This window comes from Danio rerio, chromosome 18 (assembly GCF_052040795.2).
Source record: "Danio rerio strain M-AB ecotype USA chromosome 18, GRCz13ab, whole genome shotgun sequence".
In the NCBI taxonomy this organism is placed as follows: Eukaryota; Metazoa; Chordata; class Actinopteri; order Cypriniformes; family Danionidae; genus Danio; species Danio rerio.
The window spans coordinates 9,945,737-9,972,907 of NC_141038.1; the positions used below are offsets into that span (position 1 = coordinate 9,945,737).

The 27,171-nt window shown below is 37.6% G+C and overlaps 1 protein-coding gene across 12 annotated transcripts in view; it reads right to left on the reverse strand.

Annotated features, from left to right (window-relative positions):
• Positions 1–27,171, reverse strand: part of frmd4a (FERM domain containing 4A) — a 301,811-nt gene that overhangs the window by 213,320 nt on the left and 61,320 nt on the right. For 4 of the 12 annotated variants that reach the window (XM_087292252.1, XM_087292251.1, XM_087292262.1 and 1 more), the window contains exon 1: positions 21,725–21,862. The exons of the other annotated variants lie outside the window; for them this stretch is intronic. In XM_087292252.1, the coding sequence (XP_087148378.1) occupies positions 21,725–21,757 (33 nt within the window). In that variant the 5' untranslated portion in view covers positions 21,758–21,862. Of the gene's footprint in view, positions 1–21,724; positions 21,863–27,171 lie in introns of those variants that run through there. 12 annotated transcript variants of the gene reach the window in all.

A 27,171-nucleotide genomic window follows, 5' to 3' on the forward strand; every position in this document is an offset into this window, starting at 1 on the left:
TCAATTAGCATTTTCCAAGACATATGTGCAATGTTTGCTGCAGAATGAAAATGAAAAATAAAAAAACATAATGCATTTTCATTTAACACATCGCGACGAATGAAAGCCGATTTGAAATTGAAAATGCATTCTGGCCTGGCCACGCCCACAGACGGCCACCGTTGCTGCAAGGCGGGTTTTAGGTTATGTCGTCACAGCTGCCGCGAGGACTATTAAGGACATTTGGCAGCATAAACATGGCGAAGTCTGTTCCTCAGCGGCTTCGTGAAGCTGCACGAGCCCTCGAGCTTGAACTGGGAAATACTTTAAAAAAGCAATCACCTCCTAGCTCAGTAAAGTTGGCCTTAGGTTTGATATTCGCGCACGCAGTTTTAGGGATCATCTGCGATTTACATCAACAGAACCAAAACGCAGAGTAACGCAAAGCAGAAAAAAATTGAGGAGATTCCAATAAATGGTTAGAGGCCAGACTGATTTAATACAGGTAGCAAAGCTACTATACCTCTAACTATATGGTACATACAATGCAGAAATAGGCAATAGCTCTTGTCATAAGCATACAGTACACATCAGCTAAAGCCCCTTTAGGTTCTGTCGATGTAATTTGCAGATGATCCCTAAAACTGCGTGCGCGAATATCAAACCTTAAGCCAAGTTTACTGAGCTAGGAGGTGATTGGTTTTCTAAACTATTTCCCAGTTCAAGCTCGAGGGCTCGTGCAGCTTCACGAAGCTGCTGAGGAACAGACTTCGCCATGTTTATGCTGCCAAATGTCCCTAATAGTCCTCGCGGCAGCTGTGACGACATAACCTAAAACCCGCCTTGCAGCAACGGTGGCCGTCTGTGGGCGTGGCCAGGCCAGAATGCATTTTCAATTTCAAATCGGCTTTCATTCGTCGCGATGTGTTAAATGAAAATGCATTATGTTTTTTTTCATTTTCATTTTCATTCTGCAGCAAACATTGCACATATGTCTTGGAAAATGCTAATTGAAATGCAGAAATACACTGCCTTTTACATACTGCATTATCGTTTTGCGTATTACATTTCAAAATTAATTTTGCTACACACATCCCATGCTGTTATGCTGAAAATGTAATCCTGCGTTTCCTAGACGTGAGTGTAAAGGCATTTAGGACAAATAACATTTAAATGATCATTTTGCTACAGTTTCTGCTTGTACTTTATTCACATCAAATTCAGTTTGTGTATAGCATTTTCAATTTCATTTTGCTACTTATAAAGCTTTAAAATGTGGATACAATTTACATATTAAAACAGTGTTTGAAATGAGAAATGCAAACAATGTAATTTAATTTACATTTTCATTCTGCACCAAACATTGCTCATATGTCTTGGAAAATGCAAATTCAAATACAGAAATACATTGCCATTTAACATATTGCATTGCCATTTTGCATATTACATTTTGAATTGAATTATGCTACTCATATGCTTCCATACATTTTTTCATGCAAACACAGGAGAGAAAGAGCTTTGCTAAACTGAATTTAAATGAAAATACACTATTAAACACACATTAACAGGGAAGAAACATGACAGCCTTCTGTCACTAGTCATTTCACAGCACATTATAGCTGTATTACTGTCGCATATTGGAAAATGTATTTTGATGGAAAGTTTAGGGGTTTGAATTGAAAATGGCACAATTTCAGGAGAACAGATTCACTTTGCACTATTTTTGCTGCAGACATCGGTGATACCTCAAATCATGCAGCTTGTAGAGGGTCTGCAAAGGACACCAGAACTTCATCTTAGTGTGCTTTTTGCCAGTATGTAATCACATAGCAACAACATCAGACCACCCTAGCAACCACATATCAATGCATTTAAAACGTGGAATTACATTATGTAAGTTTTTTCATTAAAATATCTAAAGACACAAAAAAAGTGTAACAGAAATGTGTTATATATTTTGGTGACCTATGTACTTACATTATCCCAAATATTTTGAATAATGTTTAAATTCAGAGAAATAAGCAATTTTAACTAGTGACAATGAGCATTTAATGTGTGGCCATGCTAATGACATCACACACCCTTGATATCTGGTATATTTTTTACAGAAAACAGAAAAATATAATTGTCATAAAATATCACTCACCGGCCACTTTATTAGGTACACCTTACTAGTACCAATTTGGACCCTCTTTTGCCTTCAGAACTGCCTTAAACCTTTGTGGCATATATTAAGCAAGGTACTGGAAATATTGCTCAGAGATTTTGAACCATATTGACATGATTGCATCATGCAGTTGCTGCAGATTTGTCGGTTGCACATCCATGATGCGAATCTCCCGTTCCACCACATCCCAAAGGTGCTCTATTGGATTGAGACCTGGTGACTGTGGAGGCACAGTGAACTCGTTGAAATGTGCAAACTGTAGCCTTAGTTTCCTATTCTTAGCTGACAGCAGTGGCACCCAGTGTAGTGTTCTGCTGTTGAAGCCCATCCGCCTCAAGTTAAACCGCCTCAAGGTTGGCGTTCGGAGATGTTCTTCTGCATACCTCGGTTGTAATGAGTGGTTATTTGAGTTACAGTTGCCTTTCTATCAGCTCAAACCAGTCTGACCATTTCTCGTTTTCTGACCATTCTCTGAAAACCATAGAGATGGTTGTGCATGAAAAGCTTAGTAGATTAGCAGTTTCTGAAATACTCAGACCAGCCTGTCTGGCACCAACAACCATGCCACATTCAAAGTCACCCAAATGATCTTTCTTCCCCATTTTGATGCTCGGTTTGAACTGCAGCAGATCCTCTTGACTATGTCTACATGCATAAATGCATTGAGTTGCTGCCATGTGATTGGCTGATTAGAAATTTGCATAAACGAGCAGTCGAACAGGTGTACCTAATAAAGTGGCCGGTAAGTGTATAGGCGCTTTAATATGTTGTACGTAACAGAGTGGCTCGATAACAGAAGCCTAAAATGTAATTATTATGATAAAACTCATGATCATGAGTGGAAGAACTGGAAGTGGTGTACTGTGGCATAAAAAAGCTCCGTTGTCCCAGGTTGTATAGTTGTTATTATTATTGTCATTTTTACTGTCAATATTACTACAATTACTATTGTTCTACTAATGTTATTCTATCTATCTATCTATCTATCTATCTATCTATCTATCTATCTATCTATCTATCTATCTATCTATCTATCTATCTATCTATCTATCTATCTATCTATCATCTATCTATCTATCTATGTTATATTTATATCTCCATCATTCTTGCTTAATTTTTTGAATCATGTTGTATATTTTTATGTTCTGTTGTTTATATACTTTAACACACCTTTACATGCACATGCACACACACACCTGGCAGTTTTTTTCTGTTATTGAATTTTCTCTGTTTTCCATTTGTATTTGATTTCATGTCATTTGTTTGCCTCTTTGCATAATAAAAACCCAACAACAAACAATAGCAAGTTTCTTAACCAACAAGACAAGTGCATTTAAAAAAAAAAAATGGACCCAGTAGCTACACCCTAGCAACTGCATAGCCACTCCAACATCCACCCACATTCTCCTAGCATTGTAGCACATTTACAGCATACACACTCAATCTAGTAGTTTGTGTTACATATACAGTCCAGCACATGCAAACTCAAACTGAGCATGATATCTTGTCCAGTCAATATCAAAGAGATTGTGGTATCTTCAAACCAGTGACACCCAGTTCAAACCTGTCCGTCCCTCACGGTAGACCGTCTGCAGCCCCTCCATTCATGAATCAAAGCACTTCACACTAATCAGCAAGATGAAGACACACTAGAGAGCTGCAGAGGGTATATTTGTGCGCTAGACTGCATGCTGTGTGTGCGTGTGACACCGTGAGCTTTCCTCATGATAAATGAGGAGGCCTGACTCTGCCCAAATCCAGCCGGCACAATCAAGGCCCGGGGAAGCTATATTGAAATGAGGGCTGTGTGTGAGTGTGTGTGCGTGCCGATAAGCAGTTTGACTGATGAAAGGCTTCCTCTAATGGGCTTCTCTCAGGGTGACACACTCTCTGTGATGTTAAAATGTGGGATATGCAAACTTCAAAGGATGATGGCGGTGATGATGTCATGAAGATCAGATCACATGTTTATTGTTTTGAATGTGTGATTATTGTACAATGTGTGGAAAACAATTTAGTGGCATAAAACTTGCAACCCAGGCTCATTCTGAAAACGTACCTCTATTCACATTTCTGGAGAGAGCCAAATAAGTCCCCCCCTGTTATTTACTTGTTTGTTTTAGGGCTTCTATTTTTGTCTTAAATGCTTTCTGGAACTGTTCTTCAACAGACTAGAGCCCTGTCATCGCGGTCAACTCCTCTCTTTGTCTCAAGTCTGCCGATGTACATGTCAAACTACAAGTCGAGCTACCCCTACGTGGGTTTCCACCTGGAGGAAACCCACGTCAACACAGAACATGCAAACTCCACACAGGAATGTCAACTGACCCAGCTGAGACTCAAATCAGCCCCCTTCTTGCAGTGAAGCGACATTGCTAACCACTGAGCCACCATGTAAAAACAGCTTATAATAATTAATACATTAGTTTCAGTATCATGAATAACCCTAATACTCTAAATGAGTTTTTTATGCAGCAATATTTATATAAGGGATGAATATTACTGTACATTGAGAAAAAAACTAAAAAGAGCATTTGGCCACTGATTTGCTTGGGATATTAATCCCATAAAGTGTAATAATACTTTCATGTTACATAAAAAATAAAACACAATCCAATGCTCATTATATACAAACAGTTGAAGTCTAAATTATTATTTGAATTTTGTTTTCAGTTATTTCCCAAATGAGGTTTAACAGAGCAAGGAATTTTTCACAGTATGTCTGAAAATATTTTTCTTCTGGAGAAAGTCTTATTTTGTTTTATTTCGGCTAGAATAAAAGCAATATTTAATTTTTTAAAACCATTTTAAGGTTAATATTAGTAGCCCCTTTAAGCAATGTTTTTTTTATTTTTGACTATCTACAGAACAAACCATCATTATATAATGACTTGCCTAATTACCCTAACTTGCCTAATTAACCTAGTTAAGGCTTCAAATGTCATTTTAAAGGTTCACGATACCCTCAAGAACTTTGAGATTTCAACAGATTTGAGTGTTGAGCATCAGTTAAGACAATGTTAGCACCTGTCAGCTTTAATTGTGGGAAAAACTGGATAATTTTGAGCTTTTGTCAGCTAATTTTCAGCTTCCGGGTTTAAAATGATTTTTGTGGCAGGATCAAAATCGGTGATGTAGTGCAAAGATGACGTGTTGGTTTCTCATTAATATTCATAGCATTAGAGTTTTCTTATCCTATGAGAACAGCCAGCTTCTAAATTATTCAAGAGCTGACCGGAAAGTGCCAAGCTAGTGTGAGATCCTACGTTGATAACCAGGTAAGACGCGTCCGTTTAGCCCGTTTAGGGTCGTATGTGTTTGTTTCCATGATCCATGGGGTTTGTTGCATGTTTTTCCCAGCGATCTTGTCAGGGCTGATACAGCAAAGCTGTTTGTGTGCTGCAAGCATTTTTGCCGGGAGAGCAGTAAGAGAATTGGAGAATGGAGGACATTGTCATTTATCAGGAGTTCGTTCACATTTCAACACATCACCGTGCTGCTGTGTTCGCCTAAATTCTCCAGATTACCAGCAGTGCTAATGGTTGAAATAGACAGGGCAAGAGAACTGCTGCACTGAGTCTGCCTTCAGACATGGGAAAAGTCCTCATTTATAGTGTTTATATGAACACGATTATCTTTATAATGATATAAATTGTGGTTATGTGTATATGAAATGACAAATGTAGCAGGGCAATTAAATTACTGTTTATTTCTTTGCATTTTAACTTTGTAAACTATAAAATCATGGGTCTCATGGTTTGGGTTTTGTGAGCCGACTGACAACAGTTGTTCGCTTCACTCCTCCCCTGCTCTGCTGGCCACGCCCACTCCTGTCCTTTGCTCACGGAGCCCCACGCCCATTATGATGCATCTTTTAAAAAAAAAATCTGAGGTCGGCCAGAACCGAAAGTGGGAGGTGTCATGGCCCTTTAAGTCTTAGGTCTCAAACTGGATTCCTGACTTCCAGTTATGGGGCTTGCTCCTACAGTTTTACTTATAATTGTCTAACTAGACGTTGTTATTTGCAGTTATAGGGTTAACAACAGTTTTCATAACTTACTGCAGTCAATTTGATCGTGTTGCCATGTCAAAGGCTAAAGGAAAACACATGGAAAAAGACAAGGAACTTTCGTCAACATCTAGCATAGCTATATATATACATTAGCGCACTCCTGGAGGAACACAGAGAGGCCCTGTCAAGCGATTTTACTATTATTAAGTCCTCGTTTGAGTCCGTTGCTTCAGCGTTGGACAGCATTAATTCCACTGTTGCTGACCACGGACAACATATTGTCTCTCTGGAAACAAATGCCACACTCGTCGACCAGCGGCTGCAGCAGTTGGAAGACACCTGTTCCAATTTGCAGAAAGATAACGAACAGCTCAAACTGGATTCCTGGAGGGCCGCAGCTCTGCACAGTTTTGTTCCAACCTTAATCAAGTACAGCGGATCCAACTAATCAAGGTGTTCAAGATTACTAGAGACGATTAAACAGGTGCGAGTTGGAGGTGGTTAAAGCTAAACTACGCAGAGCTGTGGCCCTCCAGGAATTGAGTTTAAGACCATTGCTTTAACCAGTTAAACTGCTAGTGCTGCTATTTTGGGATTTCCACCTGGATTTTGCCTACCCAAATTTGAAAGCTTTCCTAATCCACATGCAAAGGTGTAAATGCAAAAAGTTGTTATCATTTTAAGGTAAACCCTTTGAATTTTCCTAAAACATTATTGGAAGTGTTTAAAATACTGTATATGTTGTCTGTGTTACAATAAACACTTAAAAAAGAGGCGCTTTTTGTATTTTTTTTATATAAAATTTGAAAGTGTACCTTTTAGGTTCTGTGTGGTCTAGCGCGCTGTAATTAATTTGGGTGGTTCCTGCACATGTCTGTAGGAAAAAAGAAAAATGTCTCCACCATAATCTATGCAAAAGTTATTGTATTCCAACTGATGAGAGGTGCTATACAATCCACAGGGGCCGATCATTGTTTTCATATTTCCCTATTCTTTTGTTTGATCAAACATAATTCACTGTGTTTGGACCATGTCAGACATATAAAAGGATTACTTATGCACATCACCTCAAAAACAGAGAATGGCCCTGAAGCGCACAGCATAAGGGAAGAGATGACAGCTGTCTGTGCTATCTGGGGCTGCTTAATGATCATAAATGTATTGTTTTCACTTCTGTGCCATGGAAACACCGCGATTCATTCGACAACTGTTTGATATGTTAATATAATTCAGTAAAGAATGCTAGAACCGTATGAGCACCGGCAAGAGCTTTCATTTAAGCTAAAACTTGTACATATGTCATATATGAACCATATGAAAAATACGAAAATGAACCAATGTTCAATACCCAGCTCGAGTATCCAAAATACTGTGTATTTAAAAGTAAATAACTTTTGTACAGTAGAAAAAAAAGTGATGCATATGTGCATAAAATATAGCTTCTACACGAAAACAAAACAAAACCACTTACAGGGGTCTGGTGCAATGCTAGCCCTTTAAATCTTAAAGCAAAAGTCGATGAAGTCACGAACCCGGTACTGGGTCCGATCTAGTAAAATATTATGTACTGTCATCATGGCAAAGATAATTATTCGAAATGAGTTCTTAAAACTATTATCTATTAAAACTATCTATTAAACAGAAATTGAGGGAAAAATATACAGGGGGCTAATAACTCAAGAGGGATAATAATTCTGACTTCAACTGTAACAAGTTATTTGTTTCAGTTCCAAACAGGATGTGCTACACATAATTTAAAACACAATAGTCCTATGCCAAAACAACGTGGATAGGTAAATGTGTAAATAAATCATCCCTTCACTCAAGTGGAACACAATAAGTATGGAAACACACATACTGAAATGAAACTATACAAAAAAAGAGGCTGTGTGAGCACTGATAAGCAGTTTGAATGATGAAAGGTTTCCTCTAATGGGCATTTCTCACACTGACACACATCCTCAAAAAATGCACATATTGGAAAATCCAAAGGAGGAAAAACATGAATTATGACTTGGAGAGATGATGATGGTGTCATGCAGATCACACACGCACGTTTACTGTGCTGAATGTATGATTACATGAGTGGCATCCAGAGCGACGGGACCCTTAAATCATCACCCCCGCTGTGAGTGAAACTGCAGATCAGATGATGATGGCATCCCATCAGCCTGCCTGCTGTTTCTATGACGACTGCTGGAGTCGCGGGGCTCGAGTAAGAGAGATTGGTAAAGTGCTGCAGGTCTGACTGCTGCTGATGAGGAAGATCACAAGAGTCCTAATGGAGCAGAGGAAAGAGCCGCTGGACTGTTACTGCACGGCCAAATCAACACACACACACACACACAAACACACACACACACACACACACACACACACACACACGGCCTGAACTCCCACTGGCCCTCTCCTCTCTGCAGGTACCACGGACATGTGGGGTAAATTGCTCTGATTTCATGCATCAATCAGGACCCCAGCCTAGGAGCCACTGGGACTGTCCGAATGTGTGCCTGACTGTAATTTATAGACTTTATAGCAATAAAGTCTTTCCTTTCAGGGGAATGGAAAGGAAAGAAGAAAAAAAGGAAAGGAAAGGAAAAAGAGAACAACTGAAATGAAAGGAAAGAAAAAAGGAAAGTAAAAAAGGTAAGAAAACAGAAAGGAAAGGAAACAAATAGAAAGGAAACGAAAGAAAAGGACAGAAAATGAAAGAAAAATTAAAGACAAAGGAAAAATAGGAAATGAAAGAAATATGAAAGAAAAAGAAATTAAAAGAAATGGAAAGAGGAAATGAGATGAAAGAAGGAGAATGGAAAGAAAGAAAATGAAAAGGGAAAGGAAAGTAAGAGGAAATTAAATGAGATGAAAGGAAAGAAGAAGGAAAGAGAATGTGAAAAAAGGAAATGAAAAAATAAGGGAACGTAAGGAAAGAGAAAGAAAAGGGAAGGAAAGGAAAAGGAAAATGTAAGGAAAGGAAAGGAAAAAAGAGAAAGTTGAAAGAAAAAGGAAAAGAAGGAAATAAAAAGGAATGGAAAGAAATGAAAGGAAATGAGATTAGATGAAATAATAGAAAAGGAAAGAAGAAAAAAGAAGAGAAAGAAAGAAAAGTAAAGTAAGTAATAAGTAAAGTAATAAGTAAACGTGAGGAAATGAAAGGAAAGAAAATGAAAGAAATATGAAAGAAAACGTAATGGAAAGAAATGAAAGAAGAAAGAAAGAGAATGAAGAGAATGAAAGAAAGTAAATGAAAAGGTGAAGGGAGGGGAATTAAGTAAAAGGGAAGGAAAGGAAATTGAAAATGTAAGAAAAGGAAAAGAAGGAAATAAAAAAGAATGGAAAGAAAGGAAAGAAATTAGATAAAATGAAAGAAAAGAAAAAAGAAAACATAATAGAAAGAAAGGAAATGAAAAGTTAAGAAAAGAAAAGGAAATGAAAGGAAAGAAATGAAAAAGTAATGGAAAGGAAACATGGTGAAATGATGGAAGAAAGAAAGAGAATGGAAAGAAAGGTAATGAAAAGGGAATGGAAGGGAGGGAAAGGAAAGAGAGAGTAAATGACAGGAAAAGAATGAAAGGAAAGCAAAAAGCTAAATAAAAAGTAAAAAAAACAAAGGGAAGGAAAGAAAAAGAAAGTAAAGTAAACAAAAGCAAAGAAAGGAAAAGAAAAAAAGAAAGATAAAGGAAGGAAAGCAAAGAAAAGAGTTTAGAAGAAAAGGAAAGGAAAAGGGAAAGGAAAAAAGAAAAGGAAAGAAAAGCAAAAGAGAAAGAAATGGAAGGAAAGGAAAGGAAAGAAAAGGAGAGGAAAGGTAATGAAAGGAGAGGAAAGGAAATGAAAGGAAAGAGAAGGAAAGAAACTGAAAGAAAAAAACTGTAACCAAGTTAATAAGGGGGGCAAATAAAAAAAAGAGTAAAGTTAATGAATTATGAATGTCCGGGAGACTCATTAGCATGAGGACAAAGGCGTTTCTACAGGGACTGTCTGACAGAGGGGTCACGGCCTTAGAGTGAGTCTCTCCTCTCCTCTCCCCGTCCTCTGTCCACACACACACACACACACACACACACACACACACACACACACACACACACACACACACACACACACACACACACACACACACACACACACACACACACACCTGCACTGACTTAAACAATCTGACCCCATTGTTATAAAGTCTACATTATAAGCATCATGCTCTTATAGTTCACTTGTAGGACAAAGATACTGTATGGTAACTTCTGCTGATTTCTTCTAAAATAAGTCTTGCAAAACAGTAATAATAGTAATAAATTAGCATGTAAACACTTGCAGGACACCAGTCTTATACAGTACATGGCTAAAAATTAATAGACATCTGTCCTGCAAATTTTAGCTCCAACCCTAATCAAACACACCTGAACAAGCTAATCAAGGTCTTATTAGGTATACATGAAACATCCAGGCAGGTGTGTTGAGGCAAGTTGGAGCTAAACCCTGCAGGGACACCGGCCCTCCAGGACCAGGATTGGTGACCCCTGGTCTAGATGTAATATTTATTTGATTAACTTGTCTGAAGGTAAAAAATCTGTATTGTGTTGTCTAAAAATTCATATAAACACACCTGGAACCATTTCTTTATTTTTAAATGTCAGTAGTAGTTAGACATTAGCCCCTTTTACACATACAGACCTTTCCGGAAATTCTCTGGCAATTTTCCGAAAAGGTCTGTATGTGTGGACAGGCCCTTTTTAAAAATTAACGGTAAATTCGTTCCGGCTATTTTCCAGAAAGAGCAGTTATAACATTACCGGTAATTTGCCGGAATGCTGCGCTGAGTGAACACAGAAGGAAGATTGCCGGAAAGAGCATATTTACATCTCGAACGTGCTGACGTGAGACGTCTCCTTTAGCCAATCAGAGCAGTCAGACACATTCACGTCCACATGGTTTATGAAAATAAAAGCCTTTGAATATTCTTCCAGACACATTTAGCTGCTAGATGTTAGTCAGATAACCTTTATATGTTCCTTCTTAATGCCAACTGTGTAAATAATTATCGATAGGATGTTTATGAAAATCTGTTGTTTGTTTACCTTAAGGCTCTGCATCATTTAGTTGCTTGATGCTTTGCGTGTGCCAGTGAAGCAGCCCGTGAGCACCAGCACACACATATATCATGTACATCTCGACATGCGAAAGTGTTTCTCTGTATGTTTTCATCGAAGTAGTTCATACTGATTATACTGATCCATCCACAGAGTTTGTGATGTAGTCAGATGTTTACAAATACAAGTGCAGCCGTTTAGAGGTCATTTCTGGTTAATGATGTCAGACTTTACCGCTATTTTGGAATGGATGTGTGAATGGTATTTTCCGGAAAAAATACCGTATCGTCCTCGCCTGTGTGAACAGCGCTTTTTTGAATCTACCGGTAAAGTCGTTCGGGAAAATTTCTGGATATTTACTGTAATTACTGTGTGAAAGGGGCTTATGAAGGCAAAAATATCTCTATTTATTTATAGATTTTTTTTCCAAGTAATATCACAAAAGTGAGAGTTTCTCTAATCATTAATGCATTACAGGGATACAAACTTGCAATCGTCTATTTGTAATTTTAATTTCATGATCACCTAAAACAGAACTACACAACTCAAACCAACTGAGTACTGTAAAACCCAATAAGTTAAGGCAACTCAAACCATTTAAGGAACCCGACTGCTACAAACCATTTGAGTTCAAAAACTAATCTATATGAGTACTGTGAACTTACTCCATTTAAGTTGAAGTGATGAGGTATTTAATTACCTTATTACCTTCAACACTATCATCAAAACTCTTTTCAGATGAGTAGAACTAACTTTTACATTTTGGGTTAACTCATTTCATTTTATAAAGTTGACTGTTACAAAACACTGCCAGCTAAATATAAATTATGACCTTGGACCACAAAAACATCACTCACGTGTTGCACAATATTTTTGCCAAAAGTCAATTGTACATTGTACACCTTAATATGATTGATTTTTCTTTTATGCCAAAGCTTATTAGAATATTAAGTCCATGCTTTGTTCTATGAAGTAATTTTGTAGATTTTCTACTGTAAACATATTTTTTAAATAAATCTATTTTAATTAGTTTTGTCATGTATATTGCTAAAAAATATTTGGACAACTTTAAAGAAAACTGTCTTAGTAATTAATACATTTTTTGGAGCACTCAAATTTTAAATATTCAAATACATTAGTTGTATCTCTGCAAAATATTGTCCTATCCTAACAAACCATACGTATTGTAAGCATATTCAGGCTTGCAGTGATGTATCGAAAACTTTCTAAATTTTTCCTAAATCAAATTTTTTTTTTAAATATTGACACGACAAAAAAAAAAAAAAAATAATAGTGGCAAGGTGGCTCAACGGTTAGCACTGTCGCCTCACAGCAAGAAGGTCGCTGGTTCCAGTCCCGGCTGGGCTGGTTGGATCTCTAGTTCAACCACATCCCAAAGGTGCTTTATTGGATTGAGGGCTGGTGACTGTGGAGGCCATTTGAGTACTGTGTTTCTTGTCATGTTCAAGAAACCAGTCTGAGATGATTCGCTTTATGACATGACCCTACCATCCAAATGTTGCAGTAGAAATCGACAATCATTAGACCAGGCAGTGTTTTTCCAATCTTCTATTGTCTAATTTTGGTGAGCCTGTGTGAATTGTAGCCTCAGTTTCCTGTTCTTAACTGACAGGAGGAGCACCCGGTGTGGTCTCCAGCTGCTGTAGCCCGTTTGCCTCAAGGTTGGATGTGTTGTGTGTTCAGAGATGTTCTTCTGCATACCTCGGTTGTAACATGTGGTTATTTGCGTTGCTGTTGCCTTTCTATCAGCTTGAACCAGTCTGGCCATTTTCCTCTGACCTGTGGCATCAACAAGGCATTTGAACCCATAGAACTGCCACTCACTGGATATTTACTCTTTATCGGACCATTCTCTGTAAACCCTAGAGATGGTTGTGCATGAAAATCCCAGTTGATCAGCAGTTTCTTAAATACTCAAACCAGCATATCTGGCACTAACAACCATGCCACGTTCAAAGTCACTTAAATCACCTTTCTTCCCATTCTGGTGCTCAGTTTGAACTGCAGCATATCGTCTAAACCATGTCCACATGCCTTAATGCATTGAGTTGCTGTCAAGTGGTTCGCTGGTTAGAAATTTGCATTAACAAGCAGTTGGACAGGTGTACCTAATAAAGTGGCCGGTGAGTTCATTAAAACTAGCACACTTAAATTAAACCCTAATATCCATTCAAGTTCACATAAATGCAACCAAACAAACTCTCAATTAAGTCAAGCAATCCCGTATCACAAATGGTTTCTCTCATCACTTCACCCTGATAATCACTTCCTCATTAACTGTCTGTAAACTAGCTGCTCTCTGACCTCAATCACTAGGACCAGTCAGATCCCAGATTCGTTACTGCAGCAATGACAGCTGGGAGATGCAGTCGGCAGTCTTGCTTCCAACATGGACACCACCTGCCTGTTACGCTCCAATAGTTTGCTCTTTTACAGAAGATCCGAAAGAGACCCTTTTTTGTTGTGGTTATTATGTGGTAGAGTAATTCAATCAGCTGTTTCCCAAGTCATGTACAGGTTTCACCCGTTAACCTCCCCTCTTTGACCTGGAATATCATACCAGCTGTTTTCCTGTTCATTAACAGAGATGGGAAGGAAAACGATGAGGGGATAGAGATGGAGAGCTTGCCAGTGGGATAGATTGGACTGGAGCTGTTTTGGCTCTCTCTCGTTCTGTCTGTGTCTCTCTTTGGTTTTTTGCTTTGGGGGTCTCTGTCTTAATCGCTCCATCTGTTAGTATTAGCATGGACAGCTGTAATGCCGCTCACTATTGAGACACACACATGAATAATGCCACAAATGCACACAGTTTATGTGTGCTATAGGCCAGTAATCTCTCATACAGTAAATGGACCAAAGCATTATGTAAAGCCATATGCAACTGGTTTGATTGTCTGTATTACTGTTGTGTTTCTGCTCTGGGTTTGAGTTGGTTTTAATAATGACTTAAAATATTACTTACAGACCTGTGGTTTTCAGCCCCACCCCCCCAAAAAGCTTGATGTTTTACTGTAATATTTTAAAAACAAGAATTAAGACATGCATGATATATAATTTTACAGTTGAGGAATAAAATAAAACAAACATACATTTATTATAATTTTTTTATTTTATTATTATTGTTATTATTAATATTTTATTATTATTATTATATATTTTTTATTATTACTACTACTAGGGATGCTCCAATCACGATTTTTGTGCCGATTCCTTGCCGTTGTGATCTGCCGATACAAAGTCCCAATTCTGATGCTTCAAGCATTATATAATTTGTCCATTGCATAAGCACATTTTCCCTCTATGTATGAGATCTCGCCTTACCTAAGAGAGTAAATTAAGGATGTTGCATACATTTAATTACAGGTGTCAAATCCAGTTCCTGGAGGGCCGCAGGTCTGCACAGTTTAGTTCCAACCCCGCTTCAACACACTCACCTGTAGGCTTCAAACAAGCCTGAAGGACTTATTTAGTCTGATCAGGTGTGTTTAATTAGTGTTAAAGCTAAACTGTGCAGAGCCGCGGCCCACCAGGAACTGGATTTGACACCTGTGCATTTAATGTTCAGAAGCAGCTGTACAAAAACAAAATAGATAAAACAGATAGAAAAAAGGGCAAGAAAAATTGCTGACGATGCAGTTTGGAAACATTGCTCATGTGTTGTAGTGTTATGGATGTATAACCCGGGTTGTAAAGTTGTAAACAAAGATCAGCGAGTACCAATCAAATCGTGAAATGTGATTATCGGCCAATACCAATCTCCGGCCGAGGAATCAGAGCATACCTAACTACTACTATTAATATTATTATTATTCTCATTAAGTAAAATCAGTAAAAAAAAAGGTTGATGTTTACTCTAATATTTTAAAGTGAAGAAATTAAGACACAATATAAACTGTATATAATATACAGTTGAAGTCAGAATTATTAGTCCCTCTTTTTTTTTCTTTTTTTTTTTTTAATATTTCCCAAATGATGTTTAACAGAGCAAGGAAATTTTCACAGTATGTCTGATAATATTTTTTCTTCTGGAGAAAGTCTTATTTGTTTTATTTCGGCTAGAATAAAAGCAGTTTTAAATTTTTTAAAAGCCATTTTAAGGTCAAAATTATAAGCTCCTTTAAGCCATTTTTTTTTCCGATAGTCTACAGAACAAACCATCCTTACAATAACTTGCCTAATTACCCTAACTTGTCTAGTTAACCTAATTAACTTAGTTAAGCCTTTACATGTCATGTTAATCTGTATAGAATTGTTTCGAAAAATATCTAGTCAAATATTATTTACTGTCATCATAGCAAATATAAAATAAATCAGTTATTAGAAATGTCTTATTAAAACTATTGTTTCTAAATGTGTTAAAAACTAAATAAATAAACACCCGGGGGAGGGGTTGTTGGGTTATAAATCAGGGGGGCTAATAATTTTGACTTCAACTATATGTCTCAAAAAAAAAAAATAAATAAATAAATAATATATCATACAAAAATAAGGAATAAGAATGACAACATTTCGTACAGGAATAACAGTGCAATCTGTGCATTAGAATAATATTTTATTTACTTTCCTTGGCTGTATTTATTTTTAGCTGCATAAGGCTTAAATAAAAATTGTGCGGAAACCACAGCAGAATGAACCACCAACTTATCCAGCATATGGTTTACGCAGCGAATGCCCTTCCAACTGCATCCCATCACTGGGAGAACAACATGCAAACTCTGCACAGAAACGCCAGGTGCTTTGGTTTCCCCAACAGTCCAAAGAAATGTGGCATAAGTGAATTGGGTAAGCTAAAATTGTCCGTAGTGTATGTATGTAAATGAGAGTGTATGAGCTGAAAGGGCATCCACTGTGTAAAAACCTATGCTGGATAAGTTGGCGGTTCATTCCGCTGTGGCGATCCCAGATTGATAAAGGGACTACGCCAAAAAGAAAATGAATGAATGAATAAATATATATTATTTACTATTAACCTTTACTGACAAAGTTTTTTAAATGTTTCAAAAACAGTAAGTCACACAGGTTTTCAAAAACACTCACAGAATTGGAATTTTTGCAGGAACTTTTCCTTTTAATAAGAGCTTTGATTTGATTAATTTTTAGATGTAAAAAAGAAAAATAGAATCCAGAATTCTACAAAATGACAGGGAACTAAAGGCAGTCTAATTACTTGCAAACACAAAAGCTCCCTTCAATAGCTTCTGACATGTAATCCAGGATAACATCTGCTCATTGATCTACTCTGAGTCTAATAGAACTGATAGAAATCACCTTGTCTATACTCCTTCACATCAGTTAGAGCATATGGACTCTGCGTGTGTGTGTGTGTGTGTGTGTGTGTGTGTGTGTGTGTGTGTGTGTGTGTGTGTGTGTGTGTGTGTTGTGTGTGTGTGTGTGTGTGTGTGTTGTGTGTGTGTGTTGTGTGTGTGTGTGTGTGTGTGTGTGTGTGTGTGTGTGTGTGTGTGTGTGTGTGTGTGTGTAGGTCAGCTCACAGAGATCCTTATGGGTTTTTTTTTCTTCTTGTTTTTGATCCACTGGCCTACATACATACATTACAGAGCCAGAGAAACACAATCTCACACACATGAAGAAGGAGCGATGATAATGAGGGGAAGCTAGAAACCGCATTCGTGTACACATTCAAATATATATGCCAGTGTCACAGTGACACTGGATTCCAACACTTTATTTCAATTGTTAATTACATAATAGTATGGGGGGAGGGTTGCTCCGGTTTCCCCCACAGTCCAAAGAAATGCTCTATAGGTGAAATGGATGATCTAAATTGGAGGTAGTGTATGAGAGTGTATGGGTGTTTTCCAGTACTGGGTTGCTGTTGGAAGGGCATATGCTGGAATAGTTAGCGGTTCATTCCACTGTGGCGACTCTGGATTAATATAAGGACTAAGCCGTAAAGAAAATGAATGAATAGTTGGTGGTTCATTCCGCAGTGGCGACCTCAGAAATACATACTAAGCCAAAAGGAAAATGAATGAATGAACAACCAAAATGAGGTGTCATGCTTCCTAATCATATCCCCTAATGTTTGCATATATAAGTGAAAGAGAGGTGGACCGAAAACAAATCCTTGAAGCATCAATGGGATGTTTAGTAGAGTTCTGTGTTGTCAGAAACTGATGCTATCCTCTAATACAGCAAAGTATGTTTCCCCGAGGACTGAGATATAGAAATAATGTATTACATTTTTTGCTGTCTGGTCACATCAAACAAGACTGCTGACATCTCTTTATCTTCCTTTCCCTCCATCTCAGGTTTTTTCATGCATGGCTAGACTTGACTCGATGACAATTGCTGCCTCAGCACTACAATACATTGGTGGATCTACACATACACACACACACGATGAGGAAGACCAGTCAACAGTGTCATAAGCAGCACAGAAATGAATGTGTGTTAATTAATTGAAATGGAATTCTCCTAAAGCCACACAGTTTGAGATGGTTTATATTAGAAAGTAGAACAAACATCCTGCTGTGCTGGCAATCTGTTGGTCTTGTGTAAAACACACACACACACACACACATGAGCTAATAGCCTCATAACAAAAAAACCAACAGCATCAGGACAAACCAACCAATGCTGACTTGTCCTGTATGAAGAGTGAAGACAACTTTTATCCTAATATATAATAAATTTTACCAATATTTTATCATATTTTGACATAAATATGACACAATGAATTGTTTTACTGCGGTAAATATTGCAATACAAATATAATACAAACAGTTGATTTAAACAGTTATTTGGAAAGATGTCCTTTAGATCGACTGGGTTGATCAAGTCTTTTTTCTATCCAGTGGATCTGCATAAATCATAATAAGTTACAAGCAAAATAAATAAACAGTGCTTTATGGTTTTCTAGGGACTCTAACTGTATTAATATTCAGAAATTGAACAAGCAAGTGTAAAATAACATGGTCACCACTGTATAAACAATGAGATATAATAATATTTAAACAGCCCCTATCATGGTATTTTGAAATTACGTTCCATGCATTGTCTAAGTGAAGTGAAATATCCAGCTAAGGCTTAAATCTGAAAGTGCACTGTGTTCAAAACTATTGGTTCATCTATAAAAGAGTCGACTCATTGGGGTTCGAATGAATCGCTGCTGTATTGAGTCTTTAGCCGAGTCGGTGTGACATTGATACAGAAGTCAAGCCCTGCCTATTTGTTGCACGTGCAGACCCAAGGAAATTTAAAACCCCGACCCCACCCACAAACACGGTAGATATTAAAAGAGGAACACAAACACTGCAGCAGATCCCGGTTGAATAAAGTCACATAGACGTTATGCTCTGAAGTGTGAGGGGAAAGTTAGTGTTATTTTCTCTACCCAAATATGAGGCTGTGAAGAGTCAATGGTTGAAGTTTAGTTTTGCAAAAATACCTCAGCATTACAGCCCCAGCCTTGTGCTGTGTTCCTGTCATTTTTCTGACGAGTGCTACAGCAATCTACATGCTTACAACAGGGGATGTGCCAGACGTTCGTTAAAGAAAGGTTCAGAAAAGACTATATGGGGCTTTTGTTGGTGAGGTGAGGTGTCTTAATAACATTATTGAGAACTGGGTACTGTGGCTAACTGTACTAAGGAGCATGTTTTGAGTGGCTGCTGCAATCGGATCCAATACCAAAGTTGGCAACCCGGGGGTTTCACAGACTATACCAAAATGCTAATTACTTGGGTTGAAATTACGATAGTTTTCCGGGGAGAATAACAAAACGGGAGGGTAGGAGGAGATGGGTCTAATACGGGAGACTCCCGGTAAAAGTTTTGGCAGGTATGCTCACACATACACTCTGACTACTTTAAAATTGTTGATAAGCCATTGTGGGCATTTCTCTCTGCATCGCGTTGAACGCAATTTACCAGTCACAACAGACTGGGTCATCAGACCAACCAGCGCAGATTAGCATCGCGCCATGGAGGAGTTTGGAAACAAATGAATCACCAAACGACTCATTTGGAAGTCGTTAGGAAAATTAGGTAAAATAAATGCAGATTATAAGACAATGCAAGTGTTTTTGACCTTGCATGCATATCAGCCTGCTGTTGGAGACCCCAAAACCAGAATATGACCCTTTTTAATAAAAATCTTATAACAACAAACTCTCATACAGTACACACCCATACATATTTATTAAAGCATTAAAGTGCAACACTGCAGTGGCATCACCTGTATGATTATGATTTCCATAAACTCACTCCCACACAATGCGCTGCTATACCAGCCTGCAAAACCAGTATGAGCTCACACACTCTTCTCAAAACAATTCTCTACACTCACTCACACACACACACACACACACACACACACACACACACACACACACACACACACACACACACATACACACACACACACACACACACACACACACACACACACACACACACACACACACACACACATTCCGTCAGCGAGATGGAGAAACACAGAGAAAGAAAGCCAGAGATGAGATGAGATGAAATGTCATAGGGTGAACTCGGATCACTGGACACAAATGAAAAACTTTATGAATTCAATGACTGTTTATACTTGTGCATCTGTGGACGATGATCACCTGACTTCGAGTTTTATTCAATACACTCAGGAATAATGGTGCGAGAGCAGTCACTGGGGTGGTATCTTTTCAAAACCATGACGTGTGTACCAGCCCCTAAGCTTGAAAAATGTTGAGGTGTTTCAACCCAATTTTTGGTCAAAACTGGACAAACCCAACTGTTGTGTTGCATATTTTAATTATAGTTCTAACAACAAGTCCATAGTGCAAGTCCAGTGTCAATATAGTGCAAAAGCGGGTAAAATCAATTCTTGCTCTGCATTTGTATTCAGCATCAACTGCATACATACACACACACACACACACACACACACACACACACACACACACACACACACACACACACACACACACACACACACACACACACACACACACACACACACACACACACACACACACACACACACACACTCACACACACAAACACTGAAGCCTGTCCTAGACTTCACCTCAACTCTCTGTGAGCTATATCTCTAAATTTGGCTTTCATGACCACATGAACTCACATTCTGACCAAAAACACCAGTATTTGTGGGACTGACTGACACTACAAGATTTGTTCATCCTCTTCTTACATTTGCATTCAGCATCAAGTGTACACACGCACACACTGAAATCTGCCCAAGATTTCACCTCAACTCTCTGTTTGTGAATTATACCTCTACATTTATCTTTCATGACCACATCTGCTCACTTCCTGACCAAAAACCCCAGTATTTGTTAAAGATGACTGACTGACACTACAAGATTCTTTCATCCTCCCCCTACATTCGCATTCAGCATCAACACACACACTAAAATCTGTCCTAGACTTCACCTCGACTCTCTGTTCCAGAATTATATCTCTAAATTTTGCTTTGATGACCACATCAGCTCACTTTCTGACCAAAAACACCAGTATTTGTGGAAGATGATTGACTGACACTACAAGATTTGTTCATCCTCTTCCTACATTTGCATTCAGCATCAAGTGCACTATCACACACAAACACAGACACACTGAAATCTGCCCTAGACCTCACCTTAACTCTCTGTTTGTGGATTATAGCTTTACATTTTGCTTTCATGACCACATCAGCTCACTTTCTGACCAAAAACACTGCTATTTGATAAAGATAATTGACTGACACTACAAGATTTTTTCATCTTCTCCCTACATTTGCATTCAGCATCAAATGCACATACTGTACACACACACACACACACACACACACACACACACACACACACACACACACACACACACACACACACACACACACACACTGAAATCTGCCCTAGACTTCACCTCAACTTGCTGTTTGTGAATTATTACCTCAGAATGTATCCTCCATCTCAATGATGGACTGACAGTGTTTATCTTCTAAAGCTGTTTTTATTCCCATTTCCATTCAGCAAGACTTGACTTCACCTTATTATAACTCAAAATTTTAGCTTGTGATATTTCAACTCAAATTTTTTGCTTCCACCATCACATGAGCTCTCTTTCCGACCAAAAACACCAGCATGTGTGAACGATGACCGACTGACATTGTGTTTCTACTCTACAGTTTCTGTCATCCTCTCCCTGCATTTGCATTCAGCATCAACCACACACACACACACTAAAGTCTGTCCTAGACTTCACCTCAACTTGCTGTTCATCCAAATTTTCCAACCAAAAACACCCTCACGCATGCAAGAAGTCTCCCACTCTTAAAAAATATATCCTAAAATTAAACCACCAGACCCTTTTTATCCAGGGGTCTGTTGCTTGCTGTCCTTATATTGCTGTCTCCAGGCAGAACGGGACATTATAAACGCATGTTTTTACCGGCACTCTCTCTCTCTCTAGCATTTTTCCTGTATCCCCCAGCAACCACAGCACTTACCCGTGTGCGCATGGGAGAAAGCAGCCCTTCCATGTCTTCTGCTCATTCCTCAGAATACCCACAATCCTTTCACTCAGACATCCTCGCTCCGGTAACGTATCCAAACCGGTGCACGCTCACCGAGCAATGAGCGCAGCTCTGGGCGCACACCCGTGGACACACTCACACACACACACTCAACGTCAGAGCATCCCCCACCCCTGCAGGAAAGCCTCACTCTCTGTGTGTGTGTGTGTTTATAGACTGTAGGAGTTTGTACTTGAGAAAAGGTTGCTGCATTTTGAGTGTGTGATAAACAACTACAAGCATTATTAGCCTCTATTCATTTTCTTTTCGGCTTAGTCTCTATTCATGAGGAGTCGCCACAGCAGAATGAACTGCCAACTTATCCAGCATTTGTTTTAGCGGATGTCATCGAATGAGCGGATGTCCAGCCCCAACCCAACACTAGGAAACACCCATACACTCTTGCATTCACACTCATACACTTAGCTTATTCAATTCACCTGTACAACATGTCTTTGCACTGTGGGGGAAACCGGTGCACCCAGAGGAAATGAACAAGGGGAGAACATGCAAACTCCACACACAATCTTAGCTAGTTCAGCTGGGACTCAAACCAGCGACCTACTTGCTGTGAGGCGATCCTGCAACCCACTGCGCCACCTTGACGCTTTAATAAATTCTCCTTCCACTCATCTTTAAAATTACAGCTAACTGAGAAAAGGACACTTGGTCTGATAGAAATTTAACATTCTGTACCAAGACCTACAGAGAGATGTTGAACAAATAATTGAACAGTAATACATTAAAAATGTTATACAATTACATTAGCAGCATTATATATTTATGGATACACATAAATTGTCATCTTTAATAAAAATAGTGACGTTCATATGAAATACTACTTTAATATAAAGTCCAATGACTTTTTTTTTCATTCATTCATTTATTTTCCATCGGCTTAGTACTTAATTCATCAGTGAACCGCCAACTATTTTGGCATATGTTTTATGCACCTTCTAGGTGCATCCCAGTACTGAGAAACACCCATACACTCTCACATTCACACACACACACTCGAAGCACTAGGAGGGAACCAACACAGGGAGAACATGCAAACTCCATACAGAAATGACAACTGACCCAGCCGGTATTCAAACCAGCGACTCTCTTGCTGTAAGGTGTCAGAGCTAATCACTGAGCCACTGTACCACTCTGACTTTTTTCAGATTTTATAAAAATGTAGGATGTATTAAACAATCCAACATTCATTCATTCATTCATTCATTTTCTTTTCAGCTTAGTCCCTTTATTAATCTAGGGTTGCCACAGCGGAATGAACCACCAACTCATCTAGCATATGTTTTACGAAGTGGATGCCCTTTCAGCTGCAACCCATATCTGGGAAATATTCACACACACATTCACACACTCATACACTACGGACAATTCAGCCTACCCAATTCACCTGTACCGCGTGCATTTGGACTGTAGGGGCCATAGCTACTACGCCACTGCGTCACAATCCAACTACATTATTAATATAATACTTAAATTCAATTTCCTGCATTAACAACAAGCTAAAGAGCAAAACTATATTAAGTAATTATACTTACATTCTTAAATATTTATATTCTTCTATTATCTTATAAAAAAATCTAAATCAAATACACTATTTTACCCAATATCTGTGTACAATATGTCTTAAACAATATATAACAAAAAAAAAACTCTAATAATAAAAAGATTTGTCATCTCATGTCCTGATAACGATTTATATCATGATACACAACATTTTCTGAATTTGATATATACTGTATGTAACCCTGGCTGTGTTTCAAAAAAAACAAAAACTTTTGTTTCAGTTGGTTTATTCATGTCACACCCCTTCACGTTAGTTCTCATGTGTTCCTTATTAGTTGTCTAAGAAATTAATTGTCTCCACCCTGTCAGCTTGTTTAGTTAATTGTTTCTTTGTGTATTTATACCCGGTTCTGTTAGTACTTCATAGTCAGTAGTTTTCTTAGTTACCCCTGTGATGTCTGTGTGTGCCCACGTTTGGTTTTGTTATCCTTTAGCTTGTTTTTTTATTATTATTATTTCTTCATTCCTGATTTTCTGCACTTCACAACATACCCACTGGACTGCCTTTGGATCTCCATTTTATAATTTCCCATCACAGACGTAACAATATATACAAAGGATTGTACTCTTTTGTATGTGATTATTTTTCTCACTTTATTTGGGACTTCAGGGATAATGTTAATGGACGTAAAATTGTCAAATTTATATAAATGACAAATTAAAAACACTTTTTAAAAACTAATGATTACAGGCCCAACATAAAATATGTATGTAAATGTAAACATTGTACTTTTAAGCCTACACTGTAAAAAAAATCCGTAATTTTACGGTTTATTTCTAGCAGCTGGAGTGCCGGAAATAAACCGTAAAATAACGGCTGTTAAATTACAGAAATTTGCCATAAAATAACGAACATTAAATTACAGAAAGTTCCTTAAATTTAAATTTTTGTAATTCCACCTCTGTTATTTTACAGTAAATTTCTGTAATTTAACGGCCGTTATTTTACGGTTTATTTCCGGCACCCCCAGCCATAAAGTTACTGATTTTTCACAGTGTGCAACTTTCTTGTCATGCTGTCATTCATGTTTCTGCCTGCATTCCCATTAAAGATAGTGATCATCCCAATGATATAAAAGTATTACAATAAACAAACTAGTTTTGGTCCCACTTTATAGTCGCTTATACCTGTGAACTTACATGGTAACTAGATGTGTAAGTATTATGTAACTACAGTTTATGTATCACACTGGTACATAGTATTTACTGGTGTAACTACACACATGTAACAAACTGAATAGTATGTGTAACAAATGTTACACATACTATTGTGTAACAGGACATTGGTAACAACACTAAAAAAGTACATGTCTGTAACAAACATTACATAAGTGCATTGTGTAACAACAATATGTACTTCCATGTACTTCTGAACACTGTATTAGAATAAGAATGGCAGAACTAACGCTGCATCATGTTTCACCTTGTGATATAAGTGTAATTACAGGGTTAATCCTCAGGAACTGTCCACTCAATATAAAGTGTAAAATGGTCACAAATTACTCTGTAATATATAAAACCTACAACTGTTTAACTGTTCAGGCAAAAAAAGACAAGTGTATTTAGAAATATATACATGCCTTACGTTTATATGTTTTTTTAAGGTAAATTCTAGAATCACATCAGTAATTCACATTAAAGGGGTAGTTTACCAAAGATTGTGTTATTAATGCCCTGTTACACATTTGAACATACACATACTATTGTGTGTTGTTACATGTGTGTAGTCACACCACTACTACACAAGTAAATACTATGTACCTGTATGTACATACACTGTAGCTACAAACTATTTACACATCTAGTTACCATATAAGTTCACAGGTATAAGCGACACCCAAATTTTTGTTTCTACATCACAAAATGACTGATAGAGAATAATATAAAAAATAGACTTTTAATTTCATCCATACAATATGTACATACAGTATATCAATTTCATTATGCACAGGTCTAGTGGAGCATTACTTGCTGCAGCTGTTTCCAAATTAGTCACGAGAGGATCCATCTAACATAGATAGATGTTCACTATGTAGGGCAGTAAGTCAGATCACTAGGATTTAGAACAGAGCTTCTGCCTCTCATTAATGCCATCATTCTCACAACCTGACACACACACACACACAGTTCCTCTCATCTTGTGTCCCAAGAGTCCCAACCCCGATTCTCAGATATCTGAGAGATTTCCTCACTGTCACAAGTCTGATCTCTCAGAATCAATTAAAATATGAAGAGAAACATGCGTAGCCGTCATGACAGATACATCTCTCTCAATTACACTTCTGGGACTTTAGCGTATCACTTCACTTCATTCAAGAGTCACAAATGTGTAAATAACTTACAACTGCAGTTTATTTATTTATTTATTTATTTATTTATTTTTGAAGCATCTATCTAATGCGTACAGACACATGTATATAAAGTTGAAGTCAGAATTATTTGCCCCCTTTTGATTTTTTTTTCTAATTGAAATATTTCCCAAATGATGTTTAACAGAGCAAGGAAATTATCACAGTATGTCTGATAATATTTTTTCTTCTGGAGAAAGTCTTATTTGTTTTATTTCAGCTAGAATAAAAGCAGTTTTTGATTTTTTAAAAACCATTTTTGGGAAAAAATTATTAGCTCCTTTAAGCTAATTTTTTTTTTTTTTGCTAGTCTACAGAACAAACCATCGAAATAGAATAACTTGCCTAATTACCCTAACCTGCCTAGTTCACCTTATTAACCTAGTTAAGCCTTTAAACGTCACTTTAAGCTGTATAGAAGTGTCTTGAAAAATATCAAGTAAAATATTATTTACTGTCATCATGGCAAAGATAAAATAAATCAGTTATTAGAAATAGGTTTTTAAAACTATTATGCTTAGAAATGTGCTGAAACAATCTTCCTCCATTAAACAGAAATTGGGGAAAAAATAAACAGGGGTGCTAATAATTCAGGGGGGCTAATAATTCTGACTTCAACTGTATATTTATGGGGACTTCCCTCAGACATACAAAATGATTTTTATACTGAACGTATATTCTTTCAACCTCAACCCTACCACTACTCCCAAACCTAATAGGAAAAATCTGCATTTTTTCCTTGTTTAAAATACTTAATTGTGTACACTTAAAAAATGCCAGGTTTCATTCAGTTCATTCATGTTGTCACAACAGAAATCGATTAAGTTATCTGTTTTTATCAATTTAAGTGGATTGAACATTGTAAGAGGCTAAATTATCATATGCATTTGTTTATTTGACAAAACATGTCTTTTTGACTCAAGAAGGTCCATACTGACTCCAAAGGCAGATACTGATAAGATCAGGGGCCTCATGTATCAACGCTGCATATGCACAAAAACTTTGCGTATGCCAGGTTTTATGCTCAAAATCGCTTATGTTTGGATTTACTAACGATGAAATGAACGTGAGAATGTGCGTTGTTCCACGCCAACTACGTACGTACATTCTTGTGTGTGTTTGTTTTATTTCCATTGGCGACTCCTAGAGGCAGTTGTGTTAAATTGCACACTACAAAGTATTTTTGAGCCGTGCAATGGCAGCTGACAGCTGTATGGGACGAGATCATCCGCATGTCTAGCAGGTATGTAAGGTTTCCATAGTATACAGTTGACCAGCCAAACATTAAAGCGCAACTTGCAGTGATCGCTGGTTTTCCCATTGTAATTGGAACTGCACACACATTGCTATAAAGGCGCCATCTGAAGACAAATTTGCATATGTGGATCAGAAACATTTCCATTCAATAAATGTGCAAATAATATGTTATGCTCAAATTCCTACTTGTGTTCC